The sequence below is a fragment of the Seriola lalandi genome, unplaced genomic scaffold, assembly GCF_002814215.2.
Source record: "Seriola lalandi dorsalis isolate HSWRI2012SDOR001 ecotype SW California unplaced genomic scaffold, Sedor1 jcf7180002054400, whole genome shotgun sequence".
Classification (NCBI taxonomy): domain Eukaryota; kingdom Metazoa; phylum Chordata; class Actinopteri; order Carangiformes; family Carangidae; genus Seriola; species Seriola lalandi.
The window spans coordinates 40,097-65,354 of NW_019524953.1; the positions used below are offsets into that span (position 1 = coordinate 40,097).

Here is a 25,258-nt window from a genome sequence, read left to right on the forward strand (position 1 = left end):
ACACACACACACACACACACACACACACACACAAATTTGTGAGTTGAAAGGTCAGTAAAGCTGAATTCTTTGACCCATCTTAAACCATGATAAAAATAGCCAAGGCTTTGACAAGAACTCTTAAACGACAACCTCTTTGTTTGGAGCAGACTGACACCCTTAGCATGATAATCTGTCATGATAATAGTCTGTACTGAAATTCATCGCAATATGTTTTTTTGTTTTGTCTTCTTTCAGCTTTGGCGGACAAGTATGCAGATATTTTCTTCTTGGTGGACAGTGGCATAGCCCAAGGACCGTTCTCCATGTTTAAGTCAGAGCTTACCAAATTGATCAAACAGATTCCTGTTGGAGCATCCAGTTACCGCATTGGTTTGGCTCAGTATGCTCAAGATACCAAGGTTGCATTCTTACTCAACTCTTTTCAAACCAAGCAGGAGACGACCAACGGTGTACAATCTTTCCGCCTGCAGCCACAACCCTACGAACGACATAACCTGGCCAGAGCTCTGGAGTACGCCAATACTCACTTTTTCACCAAGGAGGCAGGGGGTCGTGCACACCGGGGCTCCAAACAGTTCCTGGTCGTTGTGACTGGAAAAGACTCAGTTGGTCCTGTGGACAGGGAAGCTCATTATATCAAATTAGCAGGGATACGTATTCTGGGGATGAATGCAGGTGCAGACATGAGATTAGTAAACGTTCTTTCCAGTGCAGGTTATGCATTTGATGCTCCCAGAATAACTCTTCTGAGAGACATTATCACTTCTGTGAAAAAGGAGAACATAACTGAAGGTGAGAAAGTTTTTACTGATACTATAATCATCATTTTGTTTTCTGTATCAGTTACTGTAAAGTCAACTTAGTAATAATCAACTCTTTGATTCATTGGGATAAGCATCTGAAAATGTATATTCCAACATTTTCCATCACTTGAAAAAGGATCATGGTCTCATAATAAGTTCTGTACTGATTAGACAGACTAATATATTTGTTCGTCGACTATTTGGCAGTTTATGGGGTGTGATAGCAAAAACATTTTTCAAACAAAACAGCCAATTGTGACAATTGTCGCTTACCTCGTTGTCACCCCTCTTGTCACCCCTCTTGTCAGATGTCTGACGTTGCTGTGACAACGCCTGTATCAATCAAAATTTTAGAGGCGTTGGTACATGCATTTTCAACTTTGAAAGCTAGCCTTTATGACACACTGGTCTAACCATGTCCTGACTCCAGCTCAGCAATTAACATATCAATCTGATTCTCAAATCATCACTTGCAAATATAAATAATTCAAAAACTGTGATTCTTTTAAGGTGTGTTTAGCTAAGCTCAGTAGTTGCTTTGTATAGCCCACTTAGCTTGTTGCCAGTTAGCAGGAATGTTTCAGCTTATACCTAGTTAATTGTCTGGCTGCAGGCTTGTCCACATTGGTGTGTTTCTGAGAACATCATATAAAATACAGGCAAAATTCATTAGTATTTCATTTCACTTGTTGCAATAATTATTATATTTTCCAAAATTCAACATCATCTACCACCTAACCAGTAGTTTGCTGTTTTGTTATTTTATGAGTTAGTGTTAGCAGAAGAGGACATTGTATAGCTATGTTCTGTAGATATAATTGAATGGGTAAGTAGCACATGGCTCAAGTTAACTAATTACACATCTTTCACAGATTGCAAAGAAGCCAATGTGGCAGACATTGTGTTCATCGTAGATGAATCGGGGAGCATTGGACACGACAACTTCCATTTGGTACGTCATTTCCTGAACTCGATCGTGAGTAGCCTGGATGTCAGTTTGAATAGAGTTCGAATTGGCTTGGTTACGTACGGCGACAGCCCCACAGCCCACATCTACCTCGATACGAAAAGAGGCAAGGCCGACATCCTGCAGTACATCAGCGTCCTGCCTTACAGAGGTGGTGGTACAAACACTGGAGCTGCCCTAAACTTTGCACGGGAAAAAATCTTCATTAAATCAAGGGGCAAAAGGAAAGGAAGTGTCCAGCAGGTGGCAGTGGTGATCACAGATGGTTTATCTCAGGATAGTGTGAGCGATGCTGCAATCAAACTTCGTCGGGATGGTGTCACCATTTACTCTGTAGGAATCAAAGTTGACGATAAATCAGAGCTGGAGGCGATGGCGTCTCACCCCAGCCATAAATATGTTTTTAACGTAGATAGTTTCACCGACCTGAAACGCCTGAAGCAAGACCTGCAGAAAGTCCTGTGCAGCAACATCATTCAAGAAGTGTTCACTGAAAGCACAGACAAAAAAGACATCAAACAAGGTTTGAACTCTTGTTTTTCATTGTCCACGTTTAAAGATTCTATTCTTGTATTGTTGATTCTATTTATGCAACACAAATTAAATCAGTGTAAAGATAAAATAAAGATGAGAATGGCATATGTGGACTAATGAGTAATTTTGACCTAAGCTAAAAAACCTAAGTAGATTTGGTTCCCAGAATGAACAATGGTTAATTTCCAAGTTAAAGTAGGTAATAACAGCCTATCAACCCCAACCATATGTTTGTTTGTGCAATGGGGATGTTGAATTGTACTTGTTGCCTCTTGAATAGCTGTTCTTTAAATTTAAATTGATTCAAATATTTCCCAATGTTTAAATGTTCATTTTAACCTTCCCTCTCTTTGACTATAAGAAAATAATCAACTCCTGTTGTTGCTTCTCCTCTCAAGCGTGTGAACAAAAGGATGATGCAGATATCTTCTTCCTGATGGATGACTCAGGAAGCATTGGTAATGAAGACTTCAAAGACATGCAGAAATTCATCATTGGGTTTATTAAGGCCTTCCATATTGGGGAAAACCATGTCCGCATAGGGCTTGTGAAATACTCCAAAAATCCAACTGTGGTATTTGAGCCGACAACCTATTCAGATGGTAAAACGATCGAGAAAGCCGTAGAGAATATTTTGCATGAAGGAGGTGGGACAAACACAGGACAAGCACTGGAATACATGAAACAAGAAATTGAGAAAGCAAAGAACACGCGTGGTTACAAAGTCCCACAGTATCTGATCGTCATCACAGATGGAAAATCACAGGATGAAGTCAAGGCTCCTGCAAAAGATTTGAGAGACCAAGGTCTCACCATCTTTGCTGTCGGAGTGAAAGAATCTGACCAGAAGCAGTTGGTTGAAATTGCCGGCGACAGTGAGAATACTTTTTTTGTCAGTAGTTTTGATGCCCTGACGCACCTCAAAGATGACATCATCAGAACCATCTGTTCTCCAGACGGTAAGACCTGATTTTAAAATGCACATCTAGCAGTTGAGTTGAAACCAGAACGTCTGTGTTTTGTTCTAGAAGTAAGAGAGCCTTATTTGAAATCACACAGACATTTGTAATATAGCAAAAATTCTAAAACAATGGCCTTGAAAAATGATCTTAGTCAAGTGAATATATATATATTTTAATAAATCTCGCATAAGCCCTAGACCTTCACAGGTTATATGTCACCAGCTCAACAGAAGAGGCCAATCGAGAGGCTGACACTAGTTCAGATATGGTTGTACTACTAGCGAGACAGAGAGGACCAAACATTTTAGAAGTTTCTCAGAGAGCAGAGATTACAGTTAAAATGTTGTAAAAATGATGTTTGACAAGAAAATGAGAAAGTGAAGATGGAAGAAGTAACCAAGTTACCATGGTGCAAGTGTGTGTGGTAGTACACAAGTATATTTTCATGGGAGCCGTAGTTTAACAAATGAATTGTTCAACTCTGATAAAAAATTTTTTAAAAAAGCTTTCAACTTTATATATCAATTTCCACCATAGATGCTCGTTAGGTATCTGTTTTGCATTATTAACTGGAATTTGAATGTCCTCCTCTCGGTTTAAGTTGCTCTGGAGGTGACATACCAAGTGACATATTGTTGAGTACGGTTATATTATTAGGCCAGATTTTTAATAATTTGTGGTATTACAAATGGCAAAGTGATGTTGAATGAAGTTTTATCACTTTTGAAACAGAAACCTGGAAGTTACAAATTTCACATTTCACCACACATCAGTGTTGTGGTGTACGGGGTGGGAAGATATAGTGGACGCACTTTCCCCAGACTAGCTAGGTCCTTCAGTTATTTGAGGATTCTCTCCTTCATGAAAATAGATCCTGACTAATTTGGGCTCAGGGATCATTTGAGAAGTGATCTTCTAAAAGTATTAATTTTAGTTTCGTGCTTTTGATATAGACTAGGACAATACATGCTTTGAACAACCAGTCAGAAAATACACATCTGTAGTAGATTGTCTATTGCCTGTAATCTCTGTAATATGCAATGACTGGGCACTAAGACAAGAAAAGGGGGAAGAAGAGAACATCCGACTAACATTTCTGTGTGTTCCTTGTCCACAGCTTGTAAAGACATACCACTCGACATCATGTTCTTAGTTGACAGCTCTTGGAGTATCTCTGATGAGGACTACCTGAAAATGAAAGATTTCATAAAATCTATCATTAAAAAGTCTGCCATCGGGCAGAATCAGGTGCATGTTGGTGTCATGCAGTACAGCACTGATCCACAATTGGAGTTTAAACTTGACAGACACTACAGCAAAGATAAACTGTTGAACGTCATCGATGCTATGCAGCACATCAAACAAAACACCCAGACAGGAAAGGCCATCACAGAGGTGTCGCGGTATTTTACTAATTCCCAGGGAGGGCGTCCTGGCCTGGGGCAGAGACTGGTAATTATAACAGATGGTGAATCCCAAGATGATGTCAAAGGCCCTGCTGCAACTCTTAGAGACAGCGGAGTGGAGATCTATGCCATTGGAGTGGGGGAGGCTAAATACCCCCAGCTGGTAGAGCTTGGCGGTTCAGTGGAAAACAGCTTTTATCTGAGCAGGTTTGATGCTCTGAAGGAATTGGAAAACCACCTGATTTTGAAGCTCTGTTATGACGGTAAGAGCAGTATAGATTTATCCCAAAAGTACTCTAGATTAATCAGACAATGACTTTGTAGAAGCTCAGTCATGAGGTTAATTTCTTTCTGTTTCAGTCTACTCTAAATGAGTCTACACCATTGTTTGTTTTATGCATGTATTACCCCAATTGAATCTCATCATAAATGCTTTCTGAAAGCTGTATGATTTAGAAATTGTACGGTTATGCACTCCTGAGCAAATGACGTAATTTTTTGATTTTTGAAAAGTAGATCCAACACTGGCCGCAGCCAAACACAAAAAAATGTGCCTTTTTCAAATGTTAATGCACTGAACTAAGAAAAGAAAGACTCTAAAATTGACAAAATTGCACATTTCGTACTGAAGACACAGGTTAAGTTGATTTTATCTGGTCATCTAACTTTTGATTTTGCAACAATGAATATCTGTCTTCCTAAAATATTTGATTGACATTTTTAAGTTACCATTTGGTCTTTTTCCTTCAACCAGACTGTAAGAAGACTCAAAGAGCTGACATTATTTTCCTTGTGGATGGCTCCGGAAGCATACGACAACCCGAGTTTACAAGCATGCAAATATTTATGAAGTCAATAGTGGACAGAACCACAGTCGGCAAGGACCAGACTAATTTTGGGGTCATCATCTACGCCAATGAACCACATTCTGTTTTTAGTCTTGAAGAGCATTCTTCTTCCAAAAAAGACGTTCTTGATGCAATTACAAAGGTGAGACAACCAGAGGGATTGACCTACACAAGCAAAGCCTTGAAATACTCCTTACAGTACTTTGGCGCTGAACATGGTGGCCGAAGAAAAAAAAAGGTGCCTCAGATTCTCATGGTGATCACAGACGGTGCTGCCACCGACTCTGATGCTCTGGAGTTGTCATCAAATGAACTGCGAACAAACAACATCCAAGTCTTCAGCATCGGAATCAGGGACGCATCCATGGAACAGCTGTATACCATGGCTGGTAACGACAAATCCAAAGTCTTCTATGTGGACAATTTTGACGCCCTGGAAATGCTTCACAAGAATATTTCTTCTGTTCTCTGCAATACCACTAAGCCAGGTAAGAGGTGTCATGGCACATTTGTTGTGCAGACACACATTAGTTCTAAATCTTCACTGTGATGATGTAAAGGTTTATAGTGCCAAAGGTTTGCTACGGGTTTGAAAGGGTCAATTCAGCAAATTCACAAAAACGCATATTTTACACTTAAACTCAGTGGTATCTGAACATGCTGACAGTCATAATCTTTATCATTTGATTCTATGAATTCTGAAAAGCTATAAATTCTTGAACGAAACTTCTTAAGTGCTATCTCAGTACAGAGCCCAGTAAGTGTAAGGGTCAGTCAGCTTCCAGTAGTTTTTATGAACAGTATGAATGTTATGAATGTTATCTTGTAAAGAATGTCAACATCAAACAGTTTTATTTTTGTAACCATGTCCATAGATATGCCAGGGACAAATGAATGAAGACAGGACTTTTTTATCTGGGTTGTGAATTACTAAACTGAGGGAACCAATAATTAGAAAAAAAAACAATTGATGGCACATTATACTACATTATGGGAATAATGTATAATAATATATATAAAATAACAAAAAATACCCTCCATTTTTTCATTGACTGAACACACCTCATTCAGCTAATGAGGTTAGTGATTAGTGGGTTGAGTAGAAGGTAAAAATCCTTGTATACTAGATTACCTACAAACCACACAAGGCACATATTGGTCACATTTTGTGATTCTCTGCTGAGATAGCTAAGAGGCCAAATATCAACCTGGCGCAGGTAAAAAACGGGTTACTGGCTACTTGTGCAGTGAAAATGATAACATCCCTCACTGACTTCCCACCACAGAAAATTGCCAATTCGGCTTATTGGAAAGCATGACCGAGTTGGGGATGCTAACTGTTAACTAGAACAAGAATTCAGCACCTGTTCTTCTTGTGTGCCCAAAGTGATCAATATTCATCAACAGCATTATATGGAAAGAACTCAGACTGCAGTAAATTGGGGAGTTGAGAGTGTGGCATGGCCATGCATACATTCTGCTAAACAGTGATGATTTCATAGCACAATTTTTTGTCAGTATTGTTACTAATGCCTTTCTCTTACTTTGCTTTGGCAGCTTGTGAGAAAGACAAGGCAGATGTGGTCTTTCTACTTGATCAATCAAGTAGCATCGGCGATGCTAATTACAGTATCATGATAAACTTCGTGGAACAACTTGTGGAGAGCTTTGACGTCAGGGAAGAGGATATACGTGTTGGAGTTGCTCAGTTCAGTGATATATTTCAGGATGAGTTTCACCTCAACAAGTATTCCAATAAGGAGGACGTGATCGCACACATGAAGAAAATGAAATACAGTGGTGGAGAAACCTTAATTGGAAAGGCTTTGCATCACATTAAGGGGTACTTCGAGCAGTCAAATGGTAGCCGTAGGTTTGCTAGGATCCCACAGAATCTGGTGTTGATCACAGATGGTGAATCTCAAGATGATGTGGAGGAGGAGGCTGATATTCTCAGGGCTATGAACATAGAGATGTTCGCCATTGGTGTGGGAGACGTCCATGACCTGGAGCTCCTGCAGATCACTGGCACCCCAGAGAGGCTGTTCAATGTGCAGAACTTCAAGAGCTTGGTAAAGATCAAGCAAAAGTTGATTGACGAATTCTGTAAAGAACCAGAGGAGCAATCTGGTGAGTTGAAAAGTGTGACTTTGGCTCTCTGTCTGTCTCCCTGTCTTTCACACCGTATTCTTCTTTGTCTAAGACTGCCAATGGTAAAGACATGTTTCACTTTGCAGCACCATGCTCCATTGATATCGCCATTGGATTTGATATTACCGAAAGGAACAGGGCACTTGGTGAGATGCTGGTCAGCGGTCACCCCAAGTTAAAGACCTTCCTGCCAGAGATCACCTCTGATCTTGCCTCAGTACAAGGCCTGTGCTGTGTTAAGCCTGACCAACCTGTGGAAACCAAAATTGCCTACTATGTCTTCGATCGTAATGGACGCACTTTGTATGATACAAACTTTGAACACTACAGTGAGGATGTGGTGCAGAAAGTCATGAGCCATCCAGTGTCGGAATCTACCTTCTTCAACACCGCCCTACTAAATGCCTTCAAGGACATGTTCCAAGCCAAGTCCAAAGCTAATGTGAAGGTAAGAATGACGATCCAGGGGCGTCGTGTAGCGTAGTGGTTTAAGCAGGCGCCCCATGTGTAGAGGCTACAGTCCTCGCTGCAGTCAGCCCCGGTTTGAATCCCGCATCGGACGGCCTTTCGCTGCATGTCATTCCCCCTCTCTCTGCCTCCCTGTTTCCTGTCACTCTCCACTGTGCTGTCCATTAAAGGCATAAAAAAAAAAAAGCCCCAAAAAATATACTTTAAAAAAAAAAAAGAATGACGATCCACAAAATCCTCAATTATGTGCCAGTCATTCAACCTGAAATTATATTAGGGTGACAAATTTTTTCCTCATTCTGTGGCTTCAGTGTACATTCAGCATGTTAATGTGACAGGATAGCAGTTATGATGGGGATGTCATTAGTTTAGCAGGTATTCTACCATTAACCAAAGTACTGGAAAGTATTATCGACTTAATGATAACTAACGTCATTAAAACTAATATTAATGAATATGTATTCAAAGTCTCATGCTGGTCCCTCCAGTAGTTGAGGCATTTCTCTCAAAACCCCAAATCTGAACCTTATGGTGATACTAGAGCAAACATCAAGGGATCATTGAAGTCATGAGTATTAATTCCCTTGAGGACCATCTGCACAACATTTTATGCCAACCCATCAAGTAGATGTTGAAATACATCAGTCTGAACCAGAATAGTGACCTGATAAAGAAAATTTGATCACCGAGCAGCAAGTATTACACTAGGACAAAATGCCGGACGGGTTACCAATCATTGCCCCACTTTGAAATACGATAATGATTGGAATAATTTTCAGACTTGCCAGAAAGATGTGATTCTTATGAAGGACTTTAACAATGTCAACAGTCTAACGTGATTAACTTATCTTTTAGGTGCTGGTGATCTTCTCAGACGGACTCAATGAAGACGTGATGAAACTGAAACAAGAATCAGAGCGGCTGCAACATTCTGGTAAAACCTAGGAAGCGGAGTTGTTTCCAATGTTCTGATAAGTAGAAATATAGAGGAATTAATCCTTCTCTTCAATAATTTCTTTACTATAATTCATTTTATTCATTACAAAAGTCGTCAGACCCCCCTCCATTTTTCTTTGTTTCTTATATTCTTCCCTAATCCTGACCTCCTTTTCCCATCTTTATGGCCTTTCCCCTTCTACTTCCCCTCCTTCCTCAAGTCATTATTGAGTAATTTACTTAAATCCATCAAGTATGTGCATAATTATATAGAAGTGATGTCTGTTTGAATTGTTTGGGTTTTTTTTTTTTTTTGCTTTGGATCTCAGTAGGAGTCTTTTAATGTTTTGTACCCGTCAATGTGAAATTTCCTATCATACATCAGTGACCCCTTGTTCCCTATGAATGGGGACATTGTCATCCTGAAGAGACCCCTCCCATCAGGATAAAAATATTTCATCATAGGATAAAGGGATCAGTCAGAACAACTTTGTATTGATTTGCAGCGACCCCTCCCTCTAAGGGGTATTGTTCTCTTGGTGTACGTCTCACATTGCCTCACCCAACCACCTGGGGTGAATGTGGTGAAGGACTCATCTGACCACATCACTTCAGAGTCTCTGGTTTCTGCACCACTGAACTCTCAGATGTTGATTAATCTCTGTAATGAGGGTTTATCACTGAAGCTCTACTGTACAGTCCCTCTAAAGTCACAATGATACAATCGCAATAATTAACGCAAATTCAACCAATCCCCTTGATTTCTGCGCGACAGTGCATTTTTAATTAATTAATTAATCACCGCAACTTTTCTGCAAATTTGATCAATCATCATAGTTTCCCATGAGCTGAACCAATTTGCACAAAAACAGAGTTAAATAGTTTTGTACCGCTACAACATAGGGTTAGGGTAGAACCATAGGTGTAGAGCTGCTGGAGAGCTTGAAGATTGATCACCACAAAAGAGTCTGTCATGAAGAAAGCTGATAAAAACTAATGGTCGTTAAATGGTTGTCATATTGACATTTAAGGTGTATTGATTTATTTCCAAATGTCAATCATGCATCAAATAACACTCAAGAAAACACAAAGATGGTGGTAGCTACGGGTAGTGTATGAGCTCCTCATTAAATTAAATGGTTAATTAGTGAAGATGAAGACAGAAAACATCCTTTCATTCATCATTCACTCTGATCAAACTGTTTCATAGGCATAAATCAGGCCAAGAAACCTACAATCTGTTCTTTTTTTTTATGTCTGCAGGGGTCAGCGCTCTGCTGATTGTGGCTCTGGAGAGAGTGAATGACCCCACCCAGCTGCAGGAGGTGGAGTTTGGCCGCGGGTTTACCGACCGCCGTCCTCTGCGCATCGGCATGCCAAATGTGGGCAGCACCGTCCTCAAATTGATTGTAAGTCATTTGTGCTACTGCTGAGCACTGGTAAACTGCCTCAAGGCCGCAGTCTGTTTAAAGGAAATTAGTTTGTATGATGTGTGAGCCAGGGTCTGCCGTCGTAGCCTCCTCCTGGGTGCAAACCTTTGGAGAGAGATCAGAGAGGCAAGTGTAACATTTTATCTGCTCATGTGGACAGCATGAGTGATTCTTTGTATTTCATACTTCCAGAAGGAAGCTGCCCGTTTTATCATGAGAACAAAACTTGACTTTACTTCAAGTTCACTTGACTTGTTGAATTAAAATTGAAATTTTAAAGTAGTTTGGTTTGTGTTGAAAGTGAAATAATCTCAAAGTATCGGCCTATTTTAATATTACGTATCTATTAATATATACAGTTTGCAATAAAAATGAAAATAAAATTGTGTAGTGTTCAGGCATGGCCGTCCTCAGGGTTTTAGAAATACCAAGGTCCAACAACTGTGCTTTCTAGGGGGGTTTGGGGGCATGCCCCGCCTGAAAAATATTGATTTCCTCGTTCTAGATATGTGCTTTTGAAGACTTTTGGAGGCCAAAATTTGGATAACAATAGTTTTAAAACCATGGCAATAGGATGTAACATAAATTATAAAAAATTAAGTTAAATGTTGCAATGAATGATCCACAGTACAATCCAGAAATACAGAAGTGGCTAAAATGATCACAAAACATAAGCTGCTTGCTGTCTCACATCTCTTCTCAGCTCTCTGTCTTCAACATCACGTTCTTTCTGTTCATTTCTCTCTCCGTCCTTCTCTCTCTCCCTCTGTATTCACTGCCTGTCCCTTTATCTGTGACTCCTCACTTCTCTTTTTCGCCAAAGTATAGTAAAAATAATTTAGTAAAATGATATACACCTTCTCTACAAACAGTCCGCTAGTCAAAATCTGTAGTTACTTGTATCGAGCTCAACCAGAGACAGTAGAGAAACCACGACACTTCATTTCCGTTTATTTCCTGTGTCTATGTGACGTGGGTTTCTCCACCTCCCTGCCCTTTTAGGAGACCGGAGGCAGGTCTGAGTTTATTCATTCTAATGGGCGAAGTGAACGAGTGAACAGATCATGACAGATTAGTCATCGAAAAAAATATTGGACCCGGTTTTCACAAGCCCCACATCTTAAGAACATTCTGACATCAAAATGACATTTTTCAGATCAACAGATCAGGAGAAGATTAACTTTATTGGAGACCTGCCTCTGTCTCAGTGCCATACTCTCGCGAGATCTGTCAACTGCCGACAGTATTTGCCAAACGATAACCATGTTTAGATGGACCAGAGTTATTTCTGGATTGACTTACTTATACGTGAAACCATGGATTAAACTTGAATAAAACTTGTTTGATTGCTTAACAACTGCTAGAAAACAGATTATTAGCCTATTAAATTGACATGACTTTGTACTGGGCTGATCGGATGTCCTTAGTAGATAAGAAACAGCGGCAAAAAAGGGGCAAATCCATTTTGTATCATCTGCTGTTTTATTCTTTTGGCAGGGACAAGTAATCCATCAGTTAGTGTTAAAAATGCCGAAGCTTGGTCTAGCCACAGGATGTAATAACAAGAAGACGTATCTGTATTTTCTTTCCCAACACCCACTTAGGAGACGGCAACTGTGTCCCATTTCATACGACTGGCGCTGCCTGTGATACAGTATCTTCTGTATAGAGGATCTTTGATGACACACAGAGGACCCAACATGGGGATGAACAGCATTGAACTACAAACATTCTACTGTTCAAAATCTGTAGTTACTTGTATCGAGCTCAACACATTCAACTGCCTGTCTGGTTTGTTGACATAATCAAAGAACCACTGCACTGAGCAAAGATTTTGTGGTGACAGCAAGATCATTCACTTCACCCATAGAGAGGACACTGGTGAGCAGATGAGAAAGTCCCTTATCTTGGTGTTATACAATATCTTTGCTGCGGAAGAGGATCAGGGCCATGTGTGATTTTTGTTTTTTTTGTTTTGTTTTGTTTTGTTTTTTAGAATTCTGACTTTAAACTCAAAATTCTGACTTTCTAAAAAAAACTAATTTCATTACTTTTATTTTATAAACCTTGGGGAAAAAAAACAAAGGTCCGGATCTTGGTGACTTAAATGGTGGACTAGCTCCATCAAAAATTAAAAACTCTACCCTGCCGCGACTGTTTGATTCATATGTTGTATGTTATTCTGTATGTGTGTTGAAATAAGGACCTCAAAAGGAAATGTTATGGTTGTCTCCTCTTTGCTCTGTCTCTCTGCAGAACACAGTGTCAGACAGGGTGTGCTGCAACGTCACCTGTAAATGTGTAGGACCTCCAGGTCCCCGCGGTCTTCCAGGAACACCATCGTCAAAGGTGACTGCAATACACACACCTTTTAACTTTATACATTATATTAAGAGTCTGGAGCAAACAGACACTAACACAGATTTCATAAAGTGAGCAACAGGCCATGCATTCAGAAGGTAACTTTTACTTCCTGCAGTTTTCACTATAAGGTGACCAGATTTCTGAAGTGAAATCAGGGGACGTCTCCCGTTCAGCGGTCAAAATATCATTAAAATATCCCATGTTTTTACCTATGAAATAAAAAGGGAGACAGTCATGTATTTTGACCATGGTAACTGTTGTATTAAAATAAACTATTGTGAAGGCCGACTGATAAAATGATGACTCCCTACCTTTGAAGCAGTTGCGAAGTTTATTTTTGTTTTTGTTTTTTAACCAATGAGTAAGCCTGCTAACCTTTTGTCTGCCTAGAGACGACAAAAAAAGAAAAACTGATTGGATACCTTTATTTTGATGGTTTTAGCTTCACTTCTGAAGTTGCTATAGGTAGCAGCTAGACCCCTCTATTGGCCAAAACAAGTGCAAGCCTAGATGTCTTTTTTTAATTACAAACTTTAAAAATGAGGACATTTCCGGTGGCCTGTACCTGGAAAATGGAGACATCCCGTCACCCTATTTTACTACTCACTTCACTTCATAATTGGTTTCCAGATGCAGTTGTAGCAGATAGATGGACAGTTTTACTTCCTTTCTGACTTTTGTGAGTTTCTGTCAGTGTTTCTGAAGTTGTTGTCTGTGTTTTATAAATAGGGTGAAACTGGACAGAAGGGTCAGCCAGGCTTCCCGGGAGAAGAGGGAGTCAGTGTAAGTGCTTCACTTAATACACACAGTGTTGAGACCAAATTTGTCAGCTGGGACGAGTGTGAGAAAACCTGAAGCCCTAATGGAACTGGTAATGTAATGTTGGAAGAAAACATGAACATGAATTGAACTACACTCATATATTTTCTTTGAACAAGCCCCAATGTGACTTATTGGCATTCTGTCCCATATGCAAATGTATATATGTACAGTAAAGTAAAATCATAGACGTAGATTTATGTATATATAGCCTGTATGTAAAAATTACATATCGAATCTGGTAGAAATTGAAACAATTTCATATAATGACATATCTGTCTAACTAATACAACATATATTTTTAGTATCTATGTTTATACTGTAGACATATGTTACATGAATATACACAAAATGGATGAAGAATATCTTATATGTATTATATTATATGAGGCTCACCTGGTCACCTGGTCAGTTCTGTAATACCTGGAGACCTTTTCTGAGATGTGTAGCAGAGGAGCTAGAGTTCCATGAGAATCCTTAGTGCAAATGATGATAGGATAACAGTTCTGTCTAAATATCAAATAATCATCTTTAATGGACTGTGAGAACTAGGATATAGTCTTTTTTTTCTTTTTCTTCTATTTCTTTTTTCCCTTTTTTAATTGTATATTTATTTTTTATATTGTAAAATATATTGTACTTGTTCACTTGCTGTATTTATATTTCATTTTATTCACTTATCTACTTACTAAGTATATGGGTGGGGGTGGGTTTGTATGTTTTTGTAAGGTCATCATTTAAAAAAGCAACAAACAGAGATTAAAAAAAAAGAAGAAAGAACATGAACTGAACAGACTAATGGGATCAAATAGGCAGGGCTCCGCAGTGCAGCAAGTGTTGTATAGTTTTTTTAGAGTCTTGGTTTTTGATGATGATGATGATGATGATGATGATGATGATGATGATGATGATGATGACTGCTCAGTTTGTTTGTTGTTGCAGGGCGAGCGAGGGCCTCCAGGACCTCCTGGACCTCCGGGCCTGCAGGGCTGTCCTGGAGTCAGTGGACTGAAGGTACAGTACAGCTCAATCCTACTGAGAAGAGCTGTGACATTTTATTTGATGCAAATACTTGTTTCCCATGAGACCCAGAAACCTGCTTATGATAGTAAGAGTGTATAAAACATGTCAGATGTTGTTGATGTGTTGTGTTGTGTCTTTGCAGGGCTCCCGAGGCATCTCAGGCAACAGGGTGAGTGACTCACACCTGCACGAATGTAAAACCAAAGAAGTGACATGAAGCATTTAGTGAAGAGTTCAGTTTAGACAGTCGCACTAACAGAGGACTGTCCTCCAATGCTGCAGGGGGACAACGGAGAAGAGGGACTGGACGGAGTCGACGGAGAGCAGGTACGTCTGTTCAGTTTATCTTTTCCTCTCTGATAAATACATTGATTTGTTGATATTTTTAATATTTTAAAGCTCCTCCAGTGTAAAGGTCTCTGTCCATGTGTAGATTGATTATAGATCAGGTCTAGCTTCTATATTAATACTGTGAAAGTATCAAAGCCTCAGTCCACAGAGAAATGCACACAGCCTGTATTCAGAAACTGAGCCTTAAAACCAGCCGTCAGGACTTCCAGGTGAATTTGTGATGTCACAACAAAGCAGTCACCAAGCCCCGCCCACCTGGACCCACCATCCAAACCTTTACAGGATTTGGTTTCTTTGCATGATGTAAAACTACACTTACTAGAGCTCCAGAGCGAAGCCTGAGAGAGGAGATGTAAAACTACACTGAGATGGTTTTTATATCTTCACTTCAAATAAAACACAGAAGAAGAAGAAAATATAAATAAATAAATAGAGCTGCATTAACTAGCAGCAGGTTTTTTAGGTTCTCAGAGCTGAGCTGTTTCTGTTGTTGTGTTTTCAGGGATCTACGGGAACAGACGGACTTAAAGGACAGAGAGGAAACGCAGGAAACCCAGTAACAAAATTTATATATAAGATTTTTATTTCCCTTCATGGTGGGACTGATATCTGCCTCTGTCTCCATATTTGTTTATTTTAAATGCACAGCAGAAAAAATAACGGACATTTTGTGGTAGTATGATTTTCTTCTTTCCACTCTTATTGTTGTTTCCAATACTTTTGCTATGTTTAGTTACATTATGTTGTCTTGTAATTCAGTGGAATAGCTCCTTAGTGGTCCACACTGATTGGCTCATTGCGCTGTGATGACGCTGTGAAGCTCAGAGGCGTTGATATCTGACGCGTTGAACTGTCGTCTTCAGGGTATCCCGGGTATCAGAGGGCAGCCTGGACTGAAAGGAGATCGAGGACTGAGAGGAGATCCGGTGAGTTCCAAGATGAACCAGTGCATCCCACCACTGCAGACACAATCACAAGAGCATGATCCCTCGCCAGCTTCCCACTCATATATACTTGTTTGAGTTCATTGGAAAAAACAAATTACATTTGATGCATCTGTAACTTCCAAGACCGTCCACATAATGTAAAGTTTTTTAGTTACTCATAGAAGGTCTGTGGACTTGGCAGCCAATTACTTTTTGTCTTGAAGTGAGAAAAGAGGCGTGCTAGCTAACAGGCTTCAAGTGCAGCATTTCAGCACTATTAACCCCTCGAAACAAAACTTGATCAATACAAATAAAGAGGTTTAGAGTCATGACGCCGGTAGTAACCCCAGATCTCAACACAGATATTATTGGATCATGTCTATCAGATCTAGGTAGAGTTTTCTGTTACACATTATTGACATATTTGATTTGTGATCAATAATCAGCCTGGTTCCACATCAACTCCACATTATTTCAGTATAAAGGAAAAATATATGACATGTAGAAATTCATGTAAATTTCCCCATAGTGGGACCAATAAAAGACTCTCATCTTATCCTGTTTACGTTAAGGGATTTTACATGAATGCTATCATAATCGATCCCAGATGAATCGTTCTGGAGCATCTTGAGAAAAAAGCTAAAAGAGAAACAAGGAGATCCTTCTTGTTCTTGGCAGATTCTCCATATCAGTGATGCACAGACACATTTGCTTTTCAGCTCTGTTTATTGACGTTGTCTCTACAGTGACATCACACTCACAAGGTTATTATAAAACGCTGTTAAATCTAGTATCTGCCCTTTCTTCTGTTAGAAAGCGGTCACAGCTGGAAGCTTGTAAAAGAAATTCTTTTTTTGAAGGATCACAGACTGGATGTGATGAATCAAGTCTCTTTCATTCATGTCGCATGGTTGTTCTCTGAAAGGACTCCCAGAGTGTCTTGCTTTATATATGATCAGGCAAACGGAAGAACAACAGTTGCTGACATTATGACGAGGGTGATTCAGTCAGTCACACACTCTGATTCATAAGTGATGGAAATGGTTTTAATACCTCAGCCTCAAAAGTCAAAGGTAGCGTGAAGGTTGGAGGTTCAAGTTAAAATAGACCTAAGTATTACTGTGTGATCAAAATGATTAGAATGTGTGTTTGTGTTTTGGCTGACAGGGTGAACCGGGTAATGACAACAATGTCCCAGGACCCAAAGGACACCGGGGCAACCCAGGTTTACCGGTAAGAAACCTCACACAATGCAAGTTTATGAAGAATACAAGGTTATGGTTATTTTACTTCCATTCTTTGATAGGGAAGTCAAAGAACAGGAACTGTGTCCAAAACCCAGAGAGCATTTCTGTCAGAAAGACTCATGGTGGTCTGAAGATAGAGACTGAGCTCCGTAGAACTTGTCAGAACCAGAACTGGTGCTTAAGCATCACGTCCATGTTTTTAGTAAAAGGGAACTTCTTCAAAACTTTAAAGTACTGTTGGTACTGTCCCATTAGTCTGCTATTCAGGGTTTGGACATCTCCCTTTCAAGAATTATATTACAGTATAATTATATAGATACTTGTATTCATCACAATGTATTTAAATCCACAGGGTACACCTGGACCAGATGGGCGGCCAGGTGAGGGGGGGGTCATTGGAAACCCGGTAAGATTTCAGACCCCCATTTTCTCCTATCAGATAAACATGTACTGTATTTGTCTGTACACGCCTACAGTACATCCCTTTGTTTATATATATGTCTACAGATGTCTTCCTCCACCTCTGGCTGCAATGGTTTCAGGCTTTTATTGAGTTGATTAAGTTTCAAGATGGCTGCCTCGGTATTTTGCTCGTTTTGTTGTTATCCACCAAAGCAAATTCCTCATAATGCGAAATCCTACTTGTCAATAAATGAGATTTACTGAAGCAGCTGGAAGAATACATTCATAAAGTATTATTAAAAGATAAATGTAAACATCTGCGTTAGATATATAGATCTTTTTTGTTGTTATTGTCTAATGATTATGACTGCAGACAATAGCTGACTCTAAAATTAGTTTTGCACTCAGTGTTGTCAAGAGACAGTTACCTCCACCTGCTGCTGACAGGAAACCACGACAGCAGCAGAGAAAACTCACAGCCTCTATAAACCCGTCAAATGAGAATTTTTCGGCTCTGTCTTCTGTGTTGTCCATGTCTATGTTAATATTGGCAGTGAATGATACATCACACGTCAAATATCTGCAACTTCTTGCATTAAATTTTGTTTTTTGCTGTTCAGGGTCCAGATGGGAGAAGAGGTCTTCCTGGAGTGAAGGTAGGAACAACCTTTTTCATGTATATTTCAGTTTTATTTCCCTGAAAGACCCTTTTTACTCTTTCTTCTCATTTTGCAGGGTGCACCTGGAGAGCCAGGACTCAGTGGACTCCCGGGAAGCCCAGGTGCTGCTGGTACACAGGTGAGTGATCAGACAAACATTTTGAAGTTCCCCTCTCTCTCTCCTCCACTGTACCTTCATCTCTGTATCTGACACTTCAGTTCATGGGTTTCAGTAAAAAGGTTTTATGTGGTGGCAACTTAAGAAAAGGGAAACAGACAAAACACAAGAATGCACTGCCAATTCAGAATATACAAGCAAACACAGGAACACCGCTAATCTGAAACAACACAATAAAGAGTTTTTTCTGATCAGCATGCTAATAATTAGTGAAAGGACAATGCTAGAAGTGTGTAGCCAGTATCTCAAACAAACCTGGGGCCACGGAGTGAGGTCGATTAAAACCAACATCAGCTCATTTTTGATTGTCATCCAGAGGTTCCTGTTGTGTTTGTCCGATTGTGGCGACACCGTTTTCTTCATCTTGTTTGTCTTCTTTCAGTGTATTTTCGTGACGGTGTAGAGCTTGTTGGGTTTTTGTTTTTGTTCGTTTCCAAGTGACACAGCTACTGCTGTTTCCCATGTGTTGTCTCAGACACAGCTGTGCTGGGAGCGTGTCATAACACTCACATCCTGGTGTTCAGCAGGTTTAATATTTACACCATGTTCAACGTCATTAGTTACAAATAAAGATGGATGTCAGGATCTGTCACTGTCATGTAGATAAGGCTCGACCCAAAATGCAGCCAACACAAGGGAGACGGTGCAGAATGTTTAATAAACTAAAGAACTTACAACACAAGCACAGGTAACCACAGGGGATGACAACAGGAGCCACGAACAGGCAACATGAACAGATCAAGGAAAAGCCAGAGATCAACAGACGAACCGGAGCACAAAGACTATATAGACACAAGGGAGGCAAGGGTGATTGAACACAGGTGAAACACGTTAGGGCGGGGCAGACAATCACCACACAGAGAAACAGGACCAAGACAGGAAGTAAAAACACTGAGACACACAAGGAAACCAACTACAAAAAAGTGTCTGCCACGGCAAACCATGACAATGAACACAAAGCCTCTGTGACGTCACCCCCCCACTCCCCCATGTATCTGCTCACTAAAATGGAATCCACATAACCAGACGTGATTGGTAAAGCTAATTTATTTGGCAGTGAGGAGATGAATAAAGATCAATGATAAACATAAAGAGGGGAACATGGAGAACAGGTGATGCTTAATCAAAGAACTCAATATAAGAAAAAAAGGTAAAGATAAACAAGTTATTTTTCTCAGACTTTCTAAAGCAAAAATAAAAAGTTAAAAAAAACTTTGTATCTCCTCTGGCACTATAAAGAACACATTAAGTCTTAACATCGTAACTTATATTATTGTTATTATTAGCAGTGTAGTGGTTATATCCTTCTCGTCTGTGAATGTGATTTCAGGGCTTAATGCTCAGTTAATGGTTTATGATATTTCATAATCTGTCCACTGAACTCCAACAGATGATGGTTACACAGGACTTTACCCTCAGTCTCTGTTTCATTTCACCAACTCAGCAAAAACAAGTGTCCATAACCAAACTGGACTGTGTTTGATTCAGCAGGGACCCAAAGAAATTCCCAAAGATTCATTTACTGCAGCTGCAAACATTTTTCCTTCTGCCAAACACACAGATGTGTCATTCACACAGTCACAGAACAACAAGGCCCAATACAAGAATGAATGGAGAGGCGGTAGCTCTCCGATCAGTGCATGGTTCAGAGGTTTTGTTGTGGTTTGGCTGTGGTCTGCTCTGGCTGATTTACAGACTTCCATGGAATTTCAGTGGAGCTGCATATGAAAAAGGAAATCATGCGTCTCTGTGGGGCTTTGAATCAGGAGAGAAGAAAAACTCTTGGACCATGATGCCAATGAAAGTTACAATTCTTCTTTCTGGTTCTCCCGCTGTTAGATCACAGCTTTCACTGTGTGTGGGAATGTTTCTGTGGAAAATAATCATCAACTATAGGCTATGTACCAGCCAGCAAGAATGAACGGACTAAAACTGGGAGGTGACACCATCTGTTGTGTTGATCCTGCAGCCATGCTAGCATCAGCATGCTAACATGTCAATGCTGAGCTGGTATAGAGAGGCTTCCACCCATGTTACCAGGTTTCTAATTAACACGTGCAAATTTGCAGCTGGAAGACACCAGAAGGCATTTAATTTAATTTAATTTATTTCACACAAATCAGAAATAAAACATAGAGTACAAGTATACAAACATAATAATAGTAATGGGTGAAAACGGGACATCCGAATAAGCTTCAATAAGGGTCCAGTCACTGCAGGTACAAAATAAAATGTCAGCCAACAAAATACCTAAAACCCTAAAAGGAAAAATGAAATGGTCCAAAGTCCGTATGTCACTTTGATAGGCAGGATACACAATCAGCAATAAATGGTGGATAAAAAATAACAGCAAAAAATAATAAAATTAGAAGCTCTATAGAGAAACCAGTTCTTCAGACTCCAGCCTTTCAGGGTTTAGACAAATTTAAACATATTTTAGTCTAGTTTTTACTATGTCATCAAGCTCATTCACACCTGTGCACACCTCACTGAAACTTGTGCATTTAAGTTTACGTTTCTTTCTCTGTATAAGAAGCCTATTCCTGGTTTTGTATGAATGTGAGCAAAGGACAAACAGGGAGATAATTACACACAGTCACCTCAACAAGTCTCAATAAGTTAATTCCACCACACCACTGAAGAGCTGAGTCTTTACTGAGTTCAGGAAAAGCTCTGCTCGGTCCGTCCTCGTCCAACAGTCTGTCCTCATCACACTCTCTCTTGTGTGAGCTCTCAGTCACCTGCTTGGTTCAGTGCATGTGGACTTACTGAATAAGATGACTGATCGGTGGGAACGTTTGTCATCAAGTTGAGATGAACAGCAGCCACAATTATCATTACATGGGGAAGATGACTAACTGTTTTTCCAGTGTATTCTGCAGTACCGTCCTAAACCAGTGCATGTTGTCTCTGCAGGGACGCCGAGGGCCCGACGGTGGCCCAGGGCCGAAAGGAATCTCTGGATTTCCTGGACCTCAGGTCAGTACCTCATCATCATCCCACTGTGTAGAAGCTGAAGTCTCATGTTGTCTCCAGCTGAACATTACAATTTACTTTTACACAGATTCTCTTGTTTTACACTGAAATCACTGATCACAGTTCACATAGAAGCATGTCAGTATTGATTTAAGACAAAGAGCTGAATCCAGTCTAAACCTGCCTGTCACAATAATACAATACAACAGGACAAAATGCTGTGAGGAAGCATCTGGAAACATCATACAAGCTTGTGTCTATGAATCCATCACATGCTACAGTTCCTTCTCGACGTATATTCATACTCGCCATGTTGGTCGACATTGTAAATGTGTCACAACTATTCAGCAAAGCTGCGTAAACAGAACAGTGTTCCAGAGTATGCTAGGTGGCCTCTGATCTAAAGGGTGTATATATATATCACTGATATTACACTGAAATGAAAATCAAACTGTAGGTCACAGAGACAGGAGAGGGGGGCTGTAATAGGCAAAAAACAAAACTTGCAAATAATAGAAATACACCTCAGTAATGTGGAGGTGCTGGTCTGCACATGATCAGAGCTTATTATTAGACATGGACATAATTAGACATAATGACATAGACCTTAGATCAGCAGCAATACAACAGGACCTAATTAGACTGAAAAATTTAGACTCAGTCCCGCTCAGGTCTCAGGTCAGGTCTCAGGGGAGCAAAGACAGTAAATAGACACAAGGGAGGCACAGGTGATTGAACACAGGTGAAACAAATTAGTGAGGGGAGACAGTCAACAAGGAGGGAAACAGGACAAAGACAGGAAGTAAAATAAACACAAGACACACAAGGGAAGTAATTCAAAATAAAACAGGAAATGAGACAAAAAGTGTTCAAATAAAAATGTCCTCTGAGGGCAAACCATGACAGAATGTGGTGGAAATAAAGATTCATTAGTCATTAGATTCTGACTGACAAAAACACTTTTCATTTATTTTTATTTCTATATCCTTTTCATTGTTTGATGTGTGTTTCATTGCTGCTGCGTCATCTCACACTGGGTCTGTTTGTAATTACAACACTGTTCCAGTAACCTGGGGCACAGAGCCAGCAGCAGTAACAGCAGAGCAGGACAATTACAAGTGGTAGTATGGACCATTATTTGAATACAGTTGGGCTCAATTATCAGCTCAAACACTTAGTTTTATTGTGCTCTGCTTCTTCAGAGTTTACACCTCCTGTGGATTACTTGAAGTGTTTTCATCAGAGGATATGTTTGTGGTTCCAAAAAACATCTCACTGGAGTCTCTGAGCCTCTTTTCTGATTGGCTGACTGGTTTCTGAGTGACCCATGGCGAAGTCAACCACAGGTAACAGATTGTGGCCTACTGGCCAACTGGTGGACGATGGTCAGTGATGAAATCCTCAACATCCTGTTTGTGATTTTCATGGACAGGGAGAGGAGTGTGTCCGGTTTGGGACCCTCAGAATTCCCTCCCTACTATTTGCAGATGATGTGGTTCTGCTGGCGTCATCAGACTGTGACCTTCAGCATGTACTTGGCCTGTTTGCAGCCAAGTGTGAAGTGGTTGGGATGAAAGTCAGCACCTCCAAGTCTGAGGTCATGGTTCTCTGCCAGAAAACAGTGGATTGCTCTTTGCTCAGATTGGGATTGTTTCTGCCCCAAGTAAGGAGTTCCTGTGTCTCGGGGTCTTGTTCACGAGTGAAGCTAAGATGGAGCGGGAGATGGGCAGGGGGATGGGTGGAGCACCAGCAGTAAAGTGGAAGTTGTACCGGACCATTGTGGTGAAGAGGGAGCAGAGCCGGAAGGCAAAGCGCTCGATTTACCAGTTGATCTTTGTTCTGACCCTCAGCTACGGTCATGAGCTGTAAATACTTACCGAAAGTTCAGACATCCAGAGGAAGCAGGGAGTAGAGTCGCTGCTCCTTCACTTCAAAAGGAGCTAGTTGAGGTGATTCAGGCATCTGGTAAGGATGCCTCCTCCTGGACACCTTCCACTGGTCTTCTTTCTAGGTACGTCCAACTGATAGGAGACCTCGGGGTCAACCCAGAACTCACTGGAGAGATTATATATCTCATCTGGTCTGGGAACACCCCAGGATCCTCCAGGAGGAGCTGGAAAACTTTGCTGGAGTACTTCGATGAACAGATTAGGTTTTGGTGGTTACATCCATGTCTGGAGACTCATATACTTAATGTCGTGCCAACTGTAATAAAAGGTATGAAGTTTATTTTATCATAATTAGTGAATGAATTCTTGAAGTTTGGCCAAGCATACACATAAACATACACTCGTGATGCGGCCATTCTAGTTCTGTCTTATAGCTGTTAGCTTAGTGATGGATTGGCCACTTGGTACTGTGTTGTTCATAAACAACTAAACAACAAAAAAAGGTTGACGGTGGGTTTCATTGTGACATCACAAAGTTAAATATGGTACAGAAGTACTGATTTGAATATTGATCCTTCCCTCACACAACTTCTGGTATCATCTCATTGCCCTCCAGGTTCAGGGTTTGTACCATGTGACTATAATGAATAGTTTGGTAGTTTCAGCTCTGCTTTGACTCTGTGAGTTTCCCTGCAGGGTAAACATGGAGGACCCGGAGAACCAGGAACACCTGGACGTCACGGCCCAAATGGTCAGAAGGTGTGTGACATCATTTCCTGTGCCTGATCACATCATGTTCAGACTAGAAGATTAGCATTACATCTGGCTGTGATAGCTCTTAGCTAACAAAGAGTTCAAGGTGTCTCTGTCAGTTATTTTTTACTATTTATTTACTAAAAGGTTTTAAAACATTTAGAATATAATTCAGTAAAATAAAATGAGTGATAATGTGATTTTTTTTTTTTTTTAAATGTTGGTGAATTCCAGAGAAGGTTTAGACTTTCTGTTGTTGTTTCTGTTGTAGGGTCAACCGGGAGATCCGGGCGTGAAGGGCTCTCCAGGGCCACGGGGACCCAGAGGACAGCCGGTAGGGAGCTGAACGTTTGCTGTGTTTGTAAATATTTTTTGATATAAAGCGTATATTTAAAGTGACTCCTACTGACTGGCTGTGCTCTGTTTCAGGGTCAGGATGGTAGAGATGGTTATGGACCTCCAGGAACCAAAGGTGCCAAGGTAGAGCCAACATGATGGACTTAAAATATTTCATAATTTTATTGCAAATTTAGTTCCAGCCTCCTCATCACATCCTCACAAAAACAGATGCCTAACAATCTAGAAAATGCTCTTGACAGCTCTATGACCCGCAGATGGATATAAATTCTTTCCTTCTCTATACAGGGAGATCCTGGTTTTCCTGGATACCCTGGTTTACTGGTGAGTCCGTCCATTTTATGAGAATTGATATCTGAATCATACACAACTCTGAAGTCACAAAATGAAAAACAAGAAGCATGTCAGAGTTTAAAATGTTCAGATTTGAGTTTCCATTGTGTTTTCTGGTGTTCAGGGTGAAGATGGTCTGAATGGAACCAAAGGTTATCCAGGAAAAAAAGGGAACGACGGTCGGGACGTGAGTGAATGATTTGGTTTTCATTTTTAATTTACTGTGCTTTTGCATCACATTTGACTTTTATTTCTGGTGTGATCAACCCAGGGGAACTCCGGCACACCAGGAGGACCAGGCGATCCTGGAGGCCTGGGTCCTAAAGGACACATGGTAAGAGTGGAATCAAACCACACCACCATCAGAGCAGCAGGAGAATCAGTCAGTAATAAAATAAAATAAATAAATTATACGCTGTCAGCAGGCGTCTGAGGCATCTTCACTATGTAAATAATTGTGACACTGATTGAAG

At 40.3% G+C, this 25,258-nt stretch overlaps 1 protein-coding gene across 1 annotated transcript in view; it reads left to right on the forward strand.

The window, feature by feature from the left end:
• LOC111657451 (collagen alpha-6(VI) chain-like) overlaps nucleotides 1–25,258 on the forward strand; it is a 37,354-nt gene that overhangs the window by 6,060 nt on the left and 6,036 nt on the right. The window contains exons 4-30 of the mRNA XM_087174963.1: nucleotides 238–795; nucleotides 1,679–2,296; nucleotides 2,706–3,266; nucleotides 4,387–4,938; nucleotides 5,430–6,011; nucleotides 7,081–7,653; nucleotides 7,761–8,122; nucleotides 8,998–9,076; nucleotides 10,342–10,487; nucleotides 12,765–12,857; nucleotides 13,602–13,655; nucleotides 14,634–14,705; nucleotides 14,857–14,883; nucleotides 14,997–15,041; nucleotides 15,568–15,621; nucleotides 15,929–15,991; nucleotides 17,159–17,224; nucleotides 17,591–17,644; nucleotides 18,261–18,296; nucleotides 18,376–18,438; nucleotides 21,394–21,456; nucleotides 24,039–24,101; nucleotides 24,367–24,429; nucleotides 24,525–24,575; nucleotides 24,741–24,776; nucleotides 24,910–24,972; nucleotides 25,057–25,119. Coding sequence (XP_087031089.1) covers nucleotides 238–795; nucleotides 1,679–2,296; nucleotides 2,706–3,266; nucleotides 4,387–4,938; nucleotides 5,430–6,011; nucleotides 7,081–7,653; nucleotides 7,761–8,122; nucleotides 8,998–9,076; nucleotides 10,342–10,487; nucleotides 12,765–12,857; nucleotides 13,602–13,655; nucleotides 14,634–14,705; nucleotides 14,857–14,883; nucleotides 14,997–15,041; nucleotides 15,568–15,621; nucleotides 15,929–15,991; nucleotides 17,159–17,224; nucleotides 17,591–17,644; nucleotides 18,261–18,296; nucleotides 18,376–18,438; nucleotides 21,394–21,456; nucleotides 24,039–24,101; nucleotides 24,367–24,429; nucleotides 24,525–24,575; nucleotides 24,741–24,776; nucleotides 24,910–24,972; nucleotides 25,057–25,119 — 5,060 coding nt within the window. The remainder of the gene's footprint in view (nucleotides 1–237; nucleotides 796–1,678; nucleotides 2,297–2,705; nucleotides 3,267–4,386; nucleotides 4,939–5,429; nucleotides 6,012–7,080; nucleotides 7,654–7,760; nucleotides 8,123–8,997; nucleotides 9,077–10,341; nucleotides 10,488–12,764; nucleotides 12,858–13,601; nucleotides 13,656–14,633; nucleotides 14,706–14,856; nucleotides 14,884–14,996; nucleotides 15,042–15,567; nucleotides 15,622–15,928; nucleotides 15,992–17,158; nucleotides 17,225–17,590; nucleotides 17,645–18,260; nucleotides 18,297–18,375; nucleotides 18,439–21,393; nucleotides 21,457–24,038; nucleotides 24,102–24,366; nucleotides 24,430–24,524; nucleotides 24,576–24,740; nucleotides 24,777–24,909; nucleotides 24,973–25,056; nucleotides 25,120–25,258) is intronic.